The sequence below is a fragment of the Lingula anatina genome, chromosome 1, assembly GCF_051362555.1.
Source record: "Lingula anatina isolate TDL-2025a chromosome 1, LinAna3.0, whole genome shotgun sequence".
NCBI lineage: Eukaryota > Metazoa > Brachiopoda > Lingulata > Lingulida > Lingulidae > Lingula > Lingula anatina.
Window position 1 is genome coordinate 55,656,755 of NC_141767.1, and position 14,518 is coordinate 55,671,272.

Consider the following 14,518-nt stretch of genomic DNA (forward strand, 5'->3'; position numbering starts at 1 on the left):
GGTGATTGGTTTTCCTTAAAATGCGTTATCAGTGTTGCATGTATGCTGAATAAAGGAAAAATCAGCATAACTTTTGTAAAAATAGTCCAATCAAGCCAATTTTCGAACTTGACCTGCGTATTATGAATATTCATCAGTTCTGTAAGTTTCAATCCAAAAGGAAAAACATTTTTACACTTATCATGTTATTGGTGTTATAAAAATGCTGAAAAAATTGAAAAAAAAAACAGGATAACTTCCATAAAAATTGCTCGATCATGCTGATTTTCAAACTTGACCTGCGTATTATGAATATTCATCAGTTTTGTAAGTTTCAAGCCAAAAGGTAAAATGGTTTTCCACCTATCGTGTTATCGCTGCTGCATATATGCTGAAAAAAGTGAAAAACAGCATAACTGCCCTAAAAATGGCCCGATCATGCTGATTTTCGAACTCGACCTGCAGATTATGAGTATTCATCAGTTCTGTTAAGTTTCAAGCCAAAAGGTAAAACGGTTCTTCACTTATCGTGTTATCGGTGTTGCATATATGTTGAAAAAAGTTCTATGGGCATATATGTTGCATATATGTTGAAAAAAGTTCTATGGGCCTCAAGACCTTTGCTAGTCACATTTTCTGAATATCCATGATACTAATATTTTATTATTAAAAATTGATGGTCATTATGCTGTTAAACATTATGTAATGTTGCATCAAAATTTGAATAAACCCCTATTTTGGGCACTGCTCCCATGATGACCATTTAAGGAAAACCATGTCACTTACTATTCTCAAACTTACAGGAAAGAAACATATGGGACTAAAAAACAGCATCAGTAGGCAATGCAGTCTGTTTGGTAAATTTTTCTGGCAGATAAACAGTTTTTTTGTTAAAATTAAATTTTTCACATATTGGCATTTTCAAGGTGTGACTTAGAACCTTCACGGGCTTGAAGACCCATGCTAGTCACATTTTCTGAAAATCCATGATACGTATATTTTATTATTAAAAATTGACAGTCATTATGCTGTTAACCATTATGTAATATTGCATCAAAATAGAAGAAAACACAATTTTAGGTGCTGCTGCCATGATGACCATTATGGGAAAACCATGTTACTTATGATTGTCAAACTTTCAAAAAAGAAACATGGGACTAAAATGCAGCCCGAGTTGGAAAAGCAGTCTAATTGGCTTCTTTTACTGGAAGTTAAACATTTTAGTGAAATATTCATTTATATCGTGTTGGCATATTCATTGTGGGACTCAGAGCTCCCATGGACATGAAGCCAAATGGTAATCAAATTTTCTACATGTGCATGCTATTTATAGTCAATAATCAAATATTGGTGATAATTATTCTGTAATTTATTATGAAATGTTACATTAAAATTGACAAATCTTTTTGCACTGTTACTACAAACATTATAAAAAGAAAAGTGTGTTACCTATTATTCTTTTAACTTACAAGTATGATTTTTAGGATTGGCATGCAGATCAAATTAGAAAGCCAGCTCAGTTGGGTTATCATTTATTATTGAATTTATGCAATTTGGTGTGAAATTTTCATTTTTCTCATTCTGGCATTTTCAAAGTGTGAACTTGAACCCCCATGGGCCTGAAGCCTTATGCTTGTTACACATTTTACTTACATCGATATTACCTGTTGAGCATACTTAAAATTTGATGTTGAAATTGCAGTTAAGCATAATGTACTTTTGCATCAGAATTGACAGTAGCCTATTTTGTGCATTATTTTCTGCTTTTTGTCTGTACATTTGACAGCTTTGCTGCCTTGTTTTAAAGGTACATATGAACCAAGCATCGATGGAGCATGGATTCCCAGTAACACATATAAACCACTTCTACTAGTTTCTTATATGACTCAAATTAAGTCGACATGCCACGGGACAAACTGAATAAATCTCTTGGTAAGCCGTAAAAGAGCTCCAAACTGCTCCTACCTTTAAATTTTTGGTCAGAAATTTCAAGGATTTGAGCCACATTAAAATCCATTTTTTTAAATTTTGTAGATTCAGCACTCAATCTATACACTAGAGATATGTTTGGATCGACCCCCACCATTTAAAAAGTTTAAAAACCATCTTTTAGTAGAAAAAAAAGCATTTTAGTAAACCTCACCTCAATATGCAAAAATGAAGCAACAGATCTGGGTAATGTGGTACTGCGACAACTTGGACGATAAAGGTCTATGACAATCAGCTGAGCTGCGCTGAATATACAGAGAAGTTTAGGAAAGTTGTGTTGAATGGAGTTACGCAATTTTCATTATGCCTAAGTGTGTTGCCGTGGGATGCACCAAAAAAGCAGCAAAAGATCTGGCATTTGCTGACAATCTTTTTTGTCTGTGATTTGTCCATGACTTTCTTACGAACTTCGGTGACAATAGATGTGATGCTCAAGATTATGGTTGCCTCAAGTGTTTTAGATCATATCAAAAGCTGACAGTCTGTCATCAGTTGACAAGCTTTCTAAATGTTGATGCATTTTAAATGTATGGTAGTTGACTAAGAGCTCATTGACAATAAAACTTGTTAAATATAATTATGCACTGTCACACTTCCCAAGCCTCGCTTGAGTAAAAGAATGGTGATATTTAAGAAAAAAAAAAGAATGGGGAACTGCTGTAATAAAGTTATTCGTAATCCTAATCCGTTACACGAAATAATGTGTTGTGTGCTTTGAGAATTTGTTTCTAAACAGTATTTCAACTGAAATATGAAAATTTGTATACTTTCATAATTTGAAACCCAAGTTATGCGTCTGTATGCAAAACTTTTTGCAAATTCATAAGTTTTGTCAAACCCAAAAATATATATTACCAGGCCTACCCAACTACCAGACTCGGCACCTAAGGATCCTGAATTAACCGGTATATCGGACCACATTACCCGTTTTCAAGGTGTATGTCAGATCGCATTTCGGAGTATCATACCCCAGAACAAATTTTGTAGCACGACTGCGGGCTCATCCACGCTCGGCTGAACAACCTCAAACTGTACTCTTACTTTAGAGTACTCCATTTTATTGTCTCTATGGGGATATATGGGGACTTTACGACATTCGGTTTGAATGTTTTAACCACTTTTGATAGGGCTTTTTTGCATTGTATTAGATTAATGTGGCAGTCTAAGGTTCATCTAGGTGGCTTTCAAAATTATGCACCCGGTTTTAAAATCATATAGCGATTTTACAACAATCGTTTACTATCCAATCAAGGTGACAGCCGGGCATGTCAGGGCTCATCCTGTCGGTGTTCTGGCTGATACTCCGAAATGCGATCTGACACACACCTTGAAAACGGGTAGTGTTGTCCGATATACCGGTTAATTCAGGATCCTTAGGTGCCGAGTCTGGTAGTTGGGTAGGCCTGTATTACAGAACAAGGTAAAAAAAAAAGCATTGTTTGCTATTAGTAGCATGTTTAAAAAATCATAACTTTAATGTGTCCAGTATTTGATACATGTACGCTTGCGCTCAGTCGCAAGGCGATCGGGGCCCAGATCTGCTTAAAAAATTTTGATTGGGTAATGTGAGTAAGGAATGGACTGGAGACACTTGGTTTGTCATTTATTTTTCACGAAAAAATGGCAGATCATTTTATACTGTCCTTGAAAGAGCAAAGAGTGAAAGATCATTTTTGACAAACATTGACCAGGGAAATATCCTAAAGGAGTAAAGGGCTAAAGTACCATCTTGTTGATAATTTTACAGTGCAATTTTATTTAAATAAGCCAATTTTACGAAAATATAAGGAATTAATTACCAAATTTAGACTTTCATCACATAATCTAACTGTATAAACTGGAAGGTAAGCAGACACCAATAAAAATTAAGAACCTGTATACTATGCATTTTAAAATGACATCAAGGATAAATTTAATTTTATTAATTCTTAAATGTCCTCACCGCTTGCTACAGAACGATTGGACAGAAATACATCAAAAATTTTATTATACAAGGCAAAGTGTTTTCAAGTTAATTGTTATCACTTAACAATATGTCACAATTAAATAACTTAGGAAAGTACTTAAAATGTGCATTGGAGTTAAGATTAACGTCAGTCTGATGACTTTTTATTATTACTATTAGTAGTTGTTGTATTGTTGTTTTTGTTATGACTTTATATTTTTACTGCATTTCATCTCAAGGGTTTAATAAATTGAATTGAATTGAATTTCACAAATAACATGGACCTTATACTGAATGATCAAAATACCCTCAAGTCATTTGAATGCAGTATTTTATACCTGTTGGGATAACTGTAATTAAATGCTAGTTAAATAATTGAATAGACAGGCACCTGGCTCCACCAGTATATACCCTTCAGGTAAGAGAGGTGAATGGGTATGAATTGTTATCAATAGTATGAAAAGTCATCTTACAGGTAGATAATGGTAGCTCAGTTTGACAGTTTACTAACAGGCAGGCTCTCTCCTCTGGTGGCACATATGTCGTCGCCGGACCACGTAGCTCATCAACTCCCAGACCTAGCTAACGGGGAGGTTTTTTGTAGCTCAAAATTTACTAATTTGTGTATTTTGATAAAGATTTCATTAGTTGGGCATGTTTTCTGAAAAAAATTCTCCGTTCAGGCCATTCTGACCATAAACCTTTTAACCTTTCTGCCCCATATATATATATATATATATATATATATATATATATATATATATACACACAGCATAGAAAACTAGCAGAAAAATCTGTTCAAGTATCATTTTCAGGTAATATTAAACGATGTCTCTTGGTAATTCTCTTAGTTATACTATTTGAAACTATATGCTGGCATTTGGTTGGTTTTTGTGGCGAAAAAAAATTGACTTCAAATGCAACTTTAACAAAATTGATCTCGATTAATATCATTTGATATTAATTTTCTGAACTGATTCATTTAAGGTATGCCTTAGTACTTGTGAGAAAATGGACAAAATTTCAATTTTTGCTGTATAATTTAAATTGGTAAGACCTGCTTTAACAATGACAATGTTTGAGGATAATGCAGAAATCACACCTGTCCAACAGTCATTTTCAGTTTTCATATAAGAGCAGATACAGAATTTGGGAACCATTAAAAATGATATTAATAGCATTTGCAGTGCTTTTACTGTGTAGAATAGAAATACAAGTTGGCCTGCTTTTCAATTCTGTAGCTTTCACTCACTGACAATAAGAATGTTCAAATTTTAAGAATTTATCATTAGAAAAAATTCATTATCTGTAAAATAAGCATTAAATATATCTATTCATCACTGTAGTTAAATATTTCACCCAAGAAAATTATGAAAAGGGCTGTTCAAACTGTTAAACCATAAACTGTTTGAATTACAATTTATAAGTTTTTGCTTTATATAGAAAATGTCATAGCACTTAAAGCTTTTCATTGACGTAATAATTTCATTAATAATTTAAAAGTTGTTAGTCATAGTTACTTTCATTTTCTTTTAGTTAAAGCAGTATACTTGTTAATATTGTGGAACTTCTTGGTTTTTTGATTCACCTTAAAGGGATAATAATTCTTTGTGTGAGATCTGTATTTCACAAAAAAAAAAAAAAAAGAAAAAAAAAACAAGGCAGCAAAGCTGTCAAATGTACAGACAAAAAACAGAAAATAAGGATGCAAAATAGGTCATTTTGTCAATTTTGATGCAATAATAAATAATGCTTATAATAGCACTGTCAGTCAACACTGAATTTTAATCATGCACAACAGGTAAAATGGTCAATAACATGAGCGGACCCAGAGATATTTTCTGACAGTATTCCAAAGTATCTATTTTGATCCATCCTCCATTTTGATAGTCTTCCAACAGAAGAAAAAATAGATACCAGGCAATATAAACTTAATAACCTGACTGTCTTCCAGAAGACCCAGAAGATGGTCTCAATCTACCCTTTCAATAAGATTACAGTTTCAGGACCATGAGTTTAAATTCACATGATGAAAGTCTCAATATTTGAACAAGGCAGCAAAGCTGTCAAATGTACAGACAAGGAACAGAAAATAAAGATGCAAATAAGTGAAAAATTAAATTTTCACAAAAAACTGTTAAATTGCCAGAAAAATTTACCAAACAGACTGCGTTGCCTATTGAAGCTGTATTTTAGTCCCATGTTTCTTTCCTATAAGTTTGAGAACAGTAAGTGACATGATTTCCCTTAAATGGTCATCATAGGAGCAGTGCCCAAAATAGGGGTTTCTTCAAATTTTGATACAACATTAAATAATGTTTAACAGCATAATGACAATCAAATGTTATTAATAAAATATTAGTAACATGGACATTCAGAAAATGTGACAAGCAAAAGTCTTCAAGATCATGGAACTTTAAAGTCACACCTTGAAAATGCCAATATGTGAAAAATTAAATTTTCACAAAAAACTGTTTAACTGCCAAAAAAAAAAAAAAAAAAAAAAAAAAAAAAAAAAAAACCAAACAGACTGCATTGCCTACTGAAGCTGTATTTTAGTCCCATGTTTCTTTCCTGTAAGTTTGAGAACAGTAAGTGACATGATTTTCCTTAAATGGTCATCATGGAAGCAGTGCCCAAAATAGGGGCTTCTTCAAATTTTGATGCAATATTACATAATGTTTAACAGCTTAATGACCATCAATTTTTAATTATTAAATATTTGTATCACAGATATTCAGAAAATGTGACTAGCAAAGGTCTTCAGGCCCATGGAACTTCAAAGTCACGCCTTGAAAATGCCAAAATGTAAACAAGACAGCACTGTTCTGAAATGGGTTTATTTCCATTTTTAACACTTTTTTAACATAAAACAAAATAAACATTTTACTGCCATTTTTATATGACCAACTAAAAAAATTGATGAGATGGGAAAAGTATCAATAGCACAGTGTTAAATGTCCAATTTCCTCCATTATGAGATTCTGAACATAGTGGATGATTGAATCTGACAAACTGCAATGATATGAGTTTATTTCCATTTTTGACACTTGATTACACAATACATGATAACAAGTTTACCATGTTTTTTACATAATCAACTAACAATGTTGTAAAGATGCAGGAAATATCAAACAAACACTTTTAGGCATCTTATTAGTTAAATAATGAGACTGTTAACATGCTTAAGAATTGAATCTGAGGAAATGTGAAAAAAACAGTATAACTTCTAAAATAATGGCCCGATTATGCTGATTTTCGAACTCAACCTGCGTTTTAGTAAGATTGACCACTCCTGTGAGTATAATTACAATTGGCCAATCCGTTTTTCTTATATTGTGTTATCAGTGTTGCATTTATATTGAAAATAGTGAAAAAACAGCATAAATTTCCTCAAAAGAGCCCAATCATGCTGATTTTCGAACTTGACCTGCTTATTATGAATATTCATCAGTTCTGTAAGTTTCAAGTCAAAAGGTAAAATGGTTTTCCACTTATCGTGTTATCGGTGCTGCATATATGCTGAAAAAAGTGAAAAAACAGCATAAATTCCCTAAAAGTGACCCGATCATGCTGATTTTCGAACTTGACCTGTGTATAATGAATATTCATCAGTTCTGTAAGTTTCAAGTCAAAAGGTAAAATGGTTTTCCACTTATCGTGTTATCGGTGCTGCATATATGCTGAAAAAAGTGAAAAAACAGCATAAATTCCCTAAAAGTGACCCGATCATGCTGATTTTCGAACTTGACCTGTGTATTATGAATATTCATCAGTTCTGTAAGTTTCAAGTCAAAAGGTAAAATGGTTTTCCACTTATCGTGTTATCGGTGCTGCATATATGCTGAAAAAAGTGAAAAAACAGCATAAATTCCCTAAAAGTGACCCGATCATGCTGATTTTCTAACTTGACCTGCGTATTATGAATATTCATCAGTTCTGTAAGTTTCAAGTCAAAAGGTAAAATGGTTTTCCACTTATCGTGTTATCGGTAAAAGTGCACGGCGACGGCGACGACAGACGCAGATGATGGCTATATGTACAGACACATCTGTGTCTGTACATAAAAATGATGACAGTGCATAAAATAATATTACATAAGTAACATAATGTTTAAAGACATAAAAAACAATATAACTGCTTATGTGGAAATACAGAAATGTCAGAGCCTCAGGCGGATGAGAGTTAAAAGTCACAAATGCAAGTGTTTGAGAAAAAATTATAAAGGAAAACATAACAAAACTAGAAAAGCGCTCCGAGAGTGCAGACCTCTGCCAAGGTAGCAATTGTTGATTATTATTGATTATTGTCCTCTTTGGCCCACTTCTGACAGTTCCTGAAAATTTCAGCAAAATCGGTCCATAACTTTTTGAGTTATGTTGATGACAAACAGGGGTGAAAATATAACCTCCTTGGCAGAGGTTAATATAATTCCAATGAAGCAGCTATTCAAACTTTTAATCTTTGAGTTTTATATATATATAAACTTATTTGCAATATTAAACAAAATTCACCTGCATAATTATCACTGCTTCCTTATTATTAATCTAGCAGAGAGTTTAACCTATGGGAGTTTACAGGGAAATATCAACAAGTGTGCTTTATGTAATCTCATTTAATGGCCGATTACTTAGGCAAATTACTTTATAACACTGAAATTAGCTAAGTGATACCCAAGGGAAATTTACAGACTGACCCTCTCAAAGGTCTTTCAGGCCCATAAGTCACAACTTAAGAAAAGCACAAAACAATAATTCACAAAATAGGAGACTACCAATTCTGATGCAATAATACATTATGTTTAACTGCACAGTCAACATCAAATTTTAATTTTGCACAACAGGTAACACCAACGAAAGTAAAAGCATAAGGCTTCAGGCCCATCAGAGTTCAAGTTTATACTTACAAAGTGCCAGAATGATAAAAATGAAATTTGACACAAAATTGCATAAAATTCAATAATAAATGATAACCCAATTGACCTGGCTTTCTAATTTGAACTGCATGCCAATCCTAAAAATCATACTCATAAGTTAAATATAATAATAAATAACACAGTTTTCTTTTCATAATGTTTGCAGTAGCAGTGCAAAAAGATTATTGTCAATTTTGATGTTACATTACATAATAAATTATAGAATAATTATCACCAATTTTTGATTATTGACTATAAATAGCATGAACATGTAGAAAATTTGATTACCATCCGGCTTCGTGTCCATGGGAGCTCCGAGCCCCACAATGAATATGCCAAAAAAATAATGAATATTTCACTAAAATGTATAACTTCCAGAAAAAGAAGCCAATTAGACTGCTTTTCCAACTCAGGCTGCATTTTAGTCCTGTGTTTCTTTTTTGAAAGTTTGACAATCATAAGTAACACGGTTTTCCCATAATGGTCATCATGGCAGAAGCACCAAAAATTGTGTTTTCTTCTATTTTGATGCAACATTACATAATGCTTAACAGCATAATACATCAATTTTTAATAATAAAATATATGTGTCATGGATTTTCAGAAAATGTGACTGGCATGGGTCTTCAAGCCCGTGGAGGTTCTAAGTCGCACCTTGAAAATGCCAAGAAGTGAAAAATTAAATTTTCACAAAAAACTGTTAAATTGCCAGAAAAATTTACCAGACAGACTGCATTGCCTATTGAAGCTGTTTGTTAGACCCATGTTTCTTTCCTGTAAGTTTGAGAACAGTAAGTGACATGATTTTCCTGAAATGGTCATCATGGGAGCAGTGCCCAAAATAGGTTTTTTTTTTCAAATTTTGAAGCAACATTACTTAATGTTTAACAGCATAATGACCATCAAATGTTATTAATAAAATATTAGTAACATGGACATTCAGAAAACATGACAAGCAAAGGTCTTCATGGAACTTCAAAGTCACACCTTAAAAATGCCAACATGTGAAAAATTAAATTTTCACAAAAAACTGTTTAACTGTTAGAAAAAGTTACCAAACAGACTGCATTGCCTACTGAAGCTGTATTTTAGTCCCATGTTTCTTTCCTGTAGGTTTGAGAACAGTAAGTGACATGATTTTTCTTAAATGGTCATCATGGGAGCAGTGCCCAAAATAGGGGTTTCTTCAAATTTTGATGCAATATTACATAATGTTTAACAGCATAATGACCATTAATTTTTAATTATAGAATATTTGTATCACAGATATTCAGAAAATGTGACCAGCAAAGGTCTTCAGGCCCATGGAACTTCAAAGTCACGCCTTGAAAATGCCAAAATGTAAACAAGACAGCACTGTTCTGAAATGGGTTTATTTCCATTTTTAACACTTTTTTAACATAAAACAAAATAAACATTTTACTGCCATTTTTATATGACCAACTAAAAAAATTGATGAGATGGGAAAAGTATCAATAGCACAGTGTTAAATGTCCAATTTCCTCCATTATGAGATTCTGAACATGGTGGATGATTGAATCTGACAAACTGCAATGATATGAGTTTATTTCCATTTTTGACACTTGATTACACAATACATGATAACAAGTTTACCATGTTTTTTACATAATCAACTAACATTGTAAAGATGCAGGAAATGTCAAACAAACACTTTTACGTATCTTATTACTTAAATAATAAGGCTATTAACATGCCTAAGAATTAAATCTGAGGAAATCTGAGGAAATGTGAAAAAACAGCATTACTTCTAATAGTGGCCCGATCATGCTGATTTTCGAACTTGACCTGCGTTTTAGTAAGATTGATTACTCCTGTGAGTTTTATGACAACATGCCTAACAGTTTTCCTTAAAATGTGTTTACAAGGTTGCATATATGCTGAAAAGTTAAAAAACAGCATAACTTCTACAATAATGGCCCGATCATGCTGATTTTCGAACTTGACCTGCGTTTTATGAATATTCATCAGCTCTGTAAATATAAAGGCAAAAAGTGAAACTGCCTTCCACTTATCGTGTTTACAAGGAAAGTGCACGGCGCCAGCGCCGGCATCGGCATCGGCGACGACAGACGCAGGTGATGGCAATATGTACAGACACATCTGTGTCTGTACATAGAAAAAGATATATAAAATATATTCTGTTTTACCACAAAAATGGCAGTTATAGTTATTATTCTGATATCTGAGCTTGTCATTGGCACACCATTAACTATTCTTATAGTCCTCCAAATGAAGCCAAGTATCTCTTTTTAATTTTTATTTGAACTATTTAATTTATACATATAGGTCACAATATCTGTGTATGGCAAAATAAATAAATACATAAAAAATAATAAAAATAATAAAATGAGGTGCAAAGAAAACAGCATCAATTTGGAGTTATTTCTAATGTCATATTCAACTGAACTCTGCAATTGTTCATTCTCAAGCTTAAGGCTAGATTGCGCACATTAAGTCAATCCCCAAGATTTTCTTCTAGATGCCTTAGTACGAATATTTCATATTTCTGGCATGGTAAGGTAATCCTTCTCTACATTGTTCATCAGCCTTTTTCTGTAAAATATAAGAGAGAAAACCAAATACAAAGAGTCAGCAGAATTATGCCAATGTACTGAGTTATTTGATTACATTATGCTCTTAAAAGACCAAAGGCTTACATTTCAAAAAACACTTTCAATTTCACAGTATATTATTACAGAAATTCATTCCTCTTATTGAAAATATTAATAATATCACTTTTAGTAACACATTCAGTCTATTTTAAGTTCACTTAGAACACTTAACACTTTTTATATACAGACACTGTAAGTGTCTATATATTCTGTCTGTGTTGTCACCGTTGCTGTCGCTGCCCAACACATGACGTTTGGCCCATAACTACCAAACCATATTTTTGTTTTACTTTAAATTTACCGAGTTCCTTTGTGTGGTAAAGAGGCCAGGTTGCATTCAAAAATCTGAATGATCAGTTTATATTTACAGTAATTATTGTTTTTTTTTCATAATTTTAGCGATGTTCACCCCATAACTTCCAAATCATATTTTTGTTTTTCATTAAATTTACTGAGTGGATTTGTTTGGCAAAGAATCAGGTATAATTGGTATAATTGGTTTACATTTCCGACAGTTTTTTTTTTCCCACAATTTAGGTGACATTTGCCCCATACTGCCAAACCTTATTTTTGTTTTACATTAAATTTACTGAGTGCTTTGTTTGGTAAAGAGGCAGATTGCTTTCGAAAATCCGTATGATTGGTTTACATCTACTGTAATTATTGTTTTTCTGATTTTTTTTTCACACATTAGCATTTTCAGTGGCTTTTATAGCCCATGAAACTGAATTACTTGGTAGTTTTTCAATTGCCATGTTACCTGTAGTATATAATGTAAGAATGTAAGAGTGATTAAGCTGTTTTAAAGCAAAAGGACAAAACATGATTTGGCTCACTCTTTTCTGCATCTGAATTTGTCAGCTTTGCTGCCTTGTTTCCTGTATGGTGTCTGTATATTTGTCAGCTTTGTTGTCTAGTTGTACTTTGTAATACTTACAATTGATATGGTATACCAATATGTTAATCCAACCAATGGTATGATGTTCCAAATCAGAAAATATGGGAAAAAGGACCTTCGAGAATTATAAAACCTGTCGAAACGGTTTAAACTTGCTCTTTGTTGCATGTATCTTTCCCAAGCAGGATTATACTGAAAATAATATAAATAAAACCGTTAATGATGGAGACTCAAAGCTACTAGTTTGTCTCTCATTTTCTGATGTCAATCTTTTATAATTATCAAAGGGCACTTTAATTTTTACTACAGCAGTGATTGGGAAGGTTCAAACCACCCATGGGACAATGGCCCCTCCTGGGTCACCCTTAATGGGCCATTTTGCATATCAATGGGCCATCGCTTGACATTTATGGGCCAAATATATTTGAAATATCTGTATCAATATTTTTGGGAATAATATGATAAGGTTTTGCAGTTAAACTTTGTTAATATATTTATTTAGTTAAGACTTTTATTTGTCTTTTTCAATAAAACCATTACAATGCCTTCTTTACTGAACTTATTTGAAGACTAAATGAAAAAACAAAATGATCAGAAAACATGTAACACTCATTAGTAATTGGTTTTTATTTGATGAAACCATCAACAAGAGGTAAACAATCTAGATCTCTGAAAACCTTGATTACTCAAAACTGAGAAAATGTAAATGAAATCATCTTCACATACTGTCTAGTACTTATTAATCAGTCTTACTGAAAAGAGATTTCATTACTTAATGAAGTAATCTCTTTTTCCTGTGCCACACATTCAGTGCATCCTCATAACTTATCTTACTCTCAAGAATCTTAACTCTTACACTGTTCGCAGTCGTACTGGAGCCAGGGCCATAGTTGAAGCCATCGGGGTTGGAAACCTTGTGCGACCTGAGAGTGAGAGGTGCTAGCACTAGCAGTAACACTACTGTCAGTGTCACTACTACTCGTCGTAGTGCAAGGAGCGCTGCTCTCAGAAGTTGGTACATTTTCTTCCCCCGTCTCCTTTGAGTTTTCTTCCTGAACATTGGACGGACCCTTAGACGAAGCGGTTGAAGTAAATAAACTTACTAATGTAGGCTGGTCTGGCGAGATTTTAAAAATCTTTTTCAGCGGCATTTTTCTTTTCACTTCAACAAAGTGCTGCTTGAAAAAATCCCATGTGCTTTCAGAACGAAAAGCAAGGTTACTTCTAATTGGATAAACATGACCTATAAACTGATTGGCCAATAAGATATCAGCTTTTATTTCATTAGCATATCTATTGGGACGATGTGCTCATTGCTCTCGGCAAACTTTGGCGATTGCGTTCGATAGCTTCCAAATTCGTTCCTGAGATGTCTTCAGGTATGAGAGGAAAATTACGCTAATCAGTTGACGAATAGTTTATTGACGAGTAGACTCTTTTTTAAAACACGAGGTATAACAAAATCACGCACCCTTATGGCGCACAAACAGGGCTTTTTATGCGCCCAGTTACGATTCTATGCGCGTATGGCGCAATGGCGCGTTCCTTCCCAATCACTGCTGACACATATGAAGAATATGAACAAATTGTTTACGGCAAAAATAATGTAAAAACTAAAGCCAGTAAAGCCAACAGATTTTCTCATGAAAACTGAAGTTAGAGAGCAGGAGCGGATCCAGGATTATTTGAAGGGGGGGGGGGGGGGTCCGTGGATTCAAACCGCCCCCCCCCCCCCTCCAAGCGTGGGGTTCGGGGGCCACTGAAGGCCCCGAAAATTTTGGTATTTTAGAGGCATAACGGTGCCATTTGGTATGGTTTAGAACTATGATTCAGCTAGTCAAAATTCTTTCTTATTTCAAGAAGAGACTATTGGTGTGATTTTTTTTCAGAAATCGAATTGGGGTGGACCCCCCTGAATACTGACAACCCCCAAAACCCGCCACTGGAGAGTACATACCAAGGAAGTGTTAGAAGGTCCGAACGGATTTGTCTTTTTCATCATGAATTCTGCTTTTCTTTCTGCTCGCATTTCTGTTCTTTTTTGTCGGGCTTGAATTTCCTGCGGGGAAATGTTGTAGCTCGTTCGGGCATCCCAGCCATTTTGGTCGGCCATTTTTAATAGTAAACGAAAACGAGATTTGTCTATACAAGACAACCCC

At 33.7% G+C, this 14,518-nt stretch overlaps 1 protein-coding gene across 1 annotated transcript; it reads right to left on the reverse strand.

Moving 5' to 3' along the window:
- Window positions 1–11,091: 11,091 nt before the first annotated feature.
- LOC106167049 (uncharacterized) lies at window positions 11,092–14,505 on the reverse strand. Its single transcript, XM_013545725.2, has 3 exons — window positions 14,317–14,505; window positions 12,399–12,551; window positions 11,092–11,402 (listed from the first exon to the last, which is right to left on the reverse strand). Exons 1-3 carry the CDS (start codon window positions 14,470–14,472, stop codon window positions 11,334–11,336), a joined length of 378 nt encoding a protein of 125 aa, XP_013401179.1. The 5' UTR covers window positions 14,473–14,505; the 3' UTR covers window positions 11,092–11,333.
- Window positions 14,506–14,518: the final 13 nt, after the last annotated feature.

Excerpts from the sequence above, each read along its gene's own strand:
- LOC106167049 (XM_013545725.2), bottom strand. The coding sequence starts at position 14,472 with ATGGCCGACCAAAATGGCTGGGATGCCCGAACGAGCTACAACATTTCC. Across the intron at positions 12,552-14,316 it reads GACCTTCTAACACTTCCTTG|TATAATCCTGCTTGGGAAAG; the intron begins GTATGTACTCTC and ends TATTATTTTCAG. Across the intron at positions 11,403-12,398 it reads ATTGGTATACCATATCAATT|AAAAAGGCTGATGAACAATG; the intron begins GTAAGTATTACA and ends TATATTTTACAG.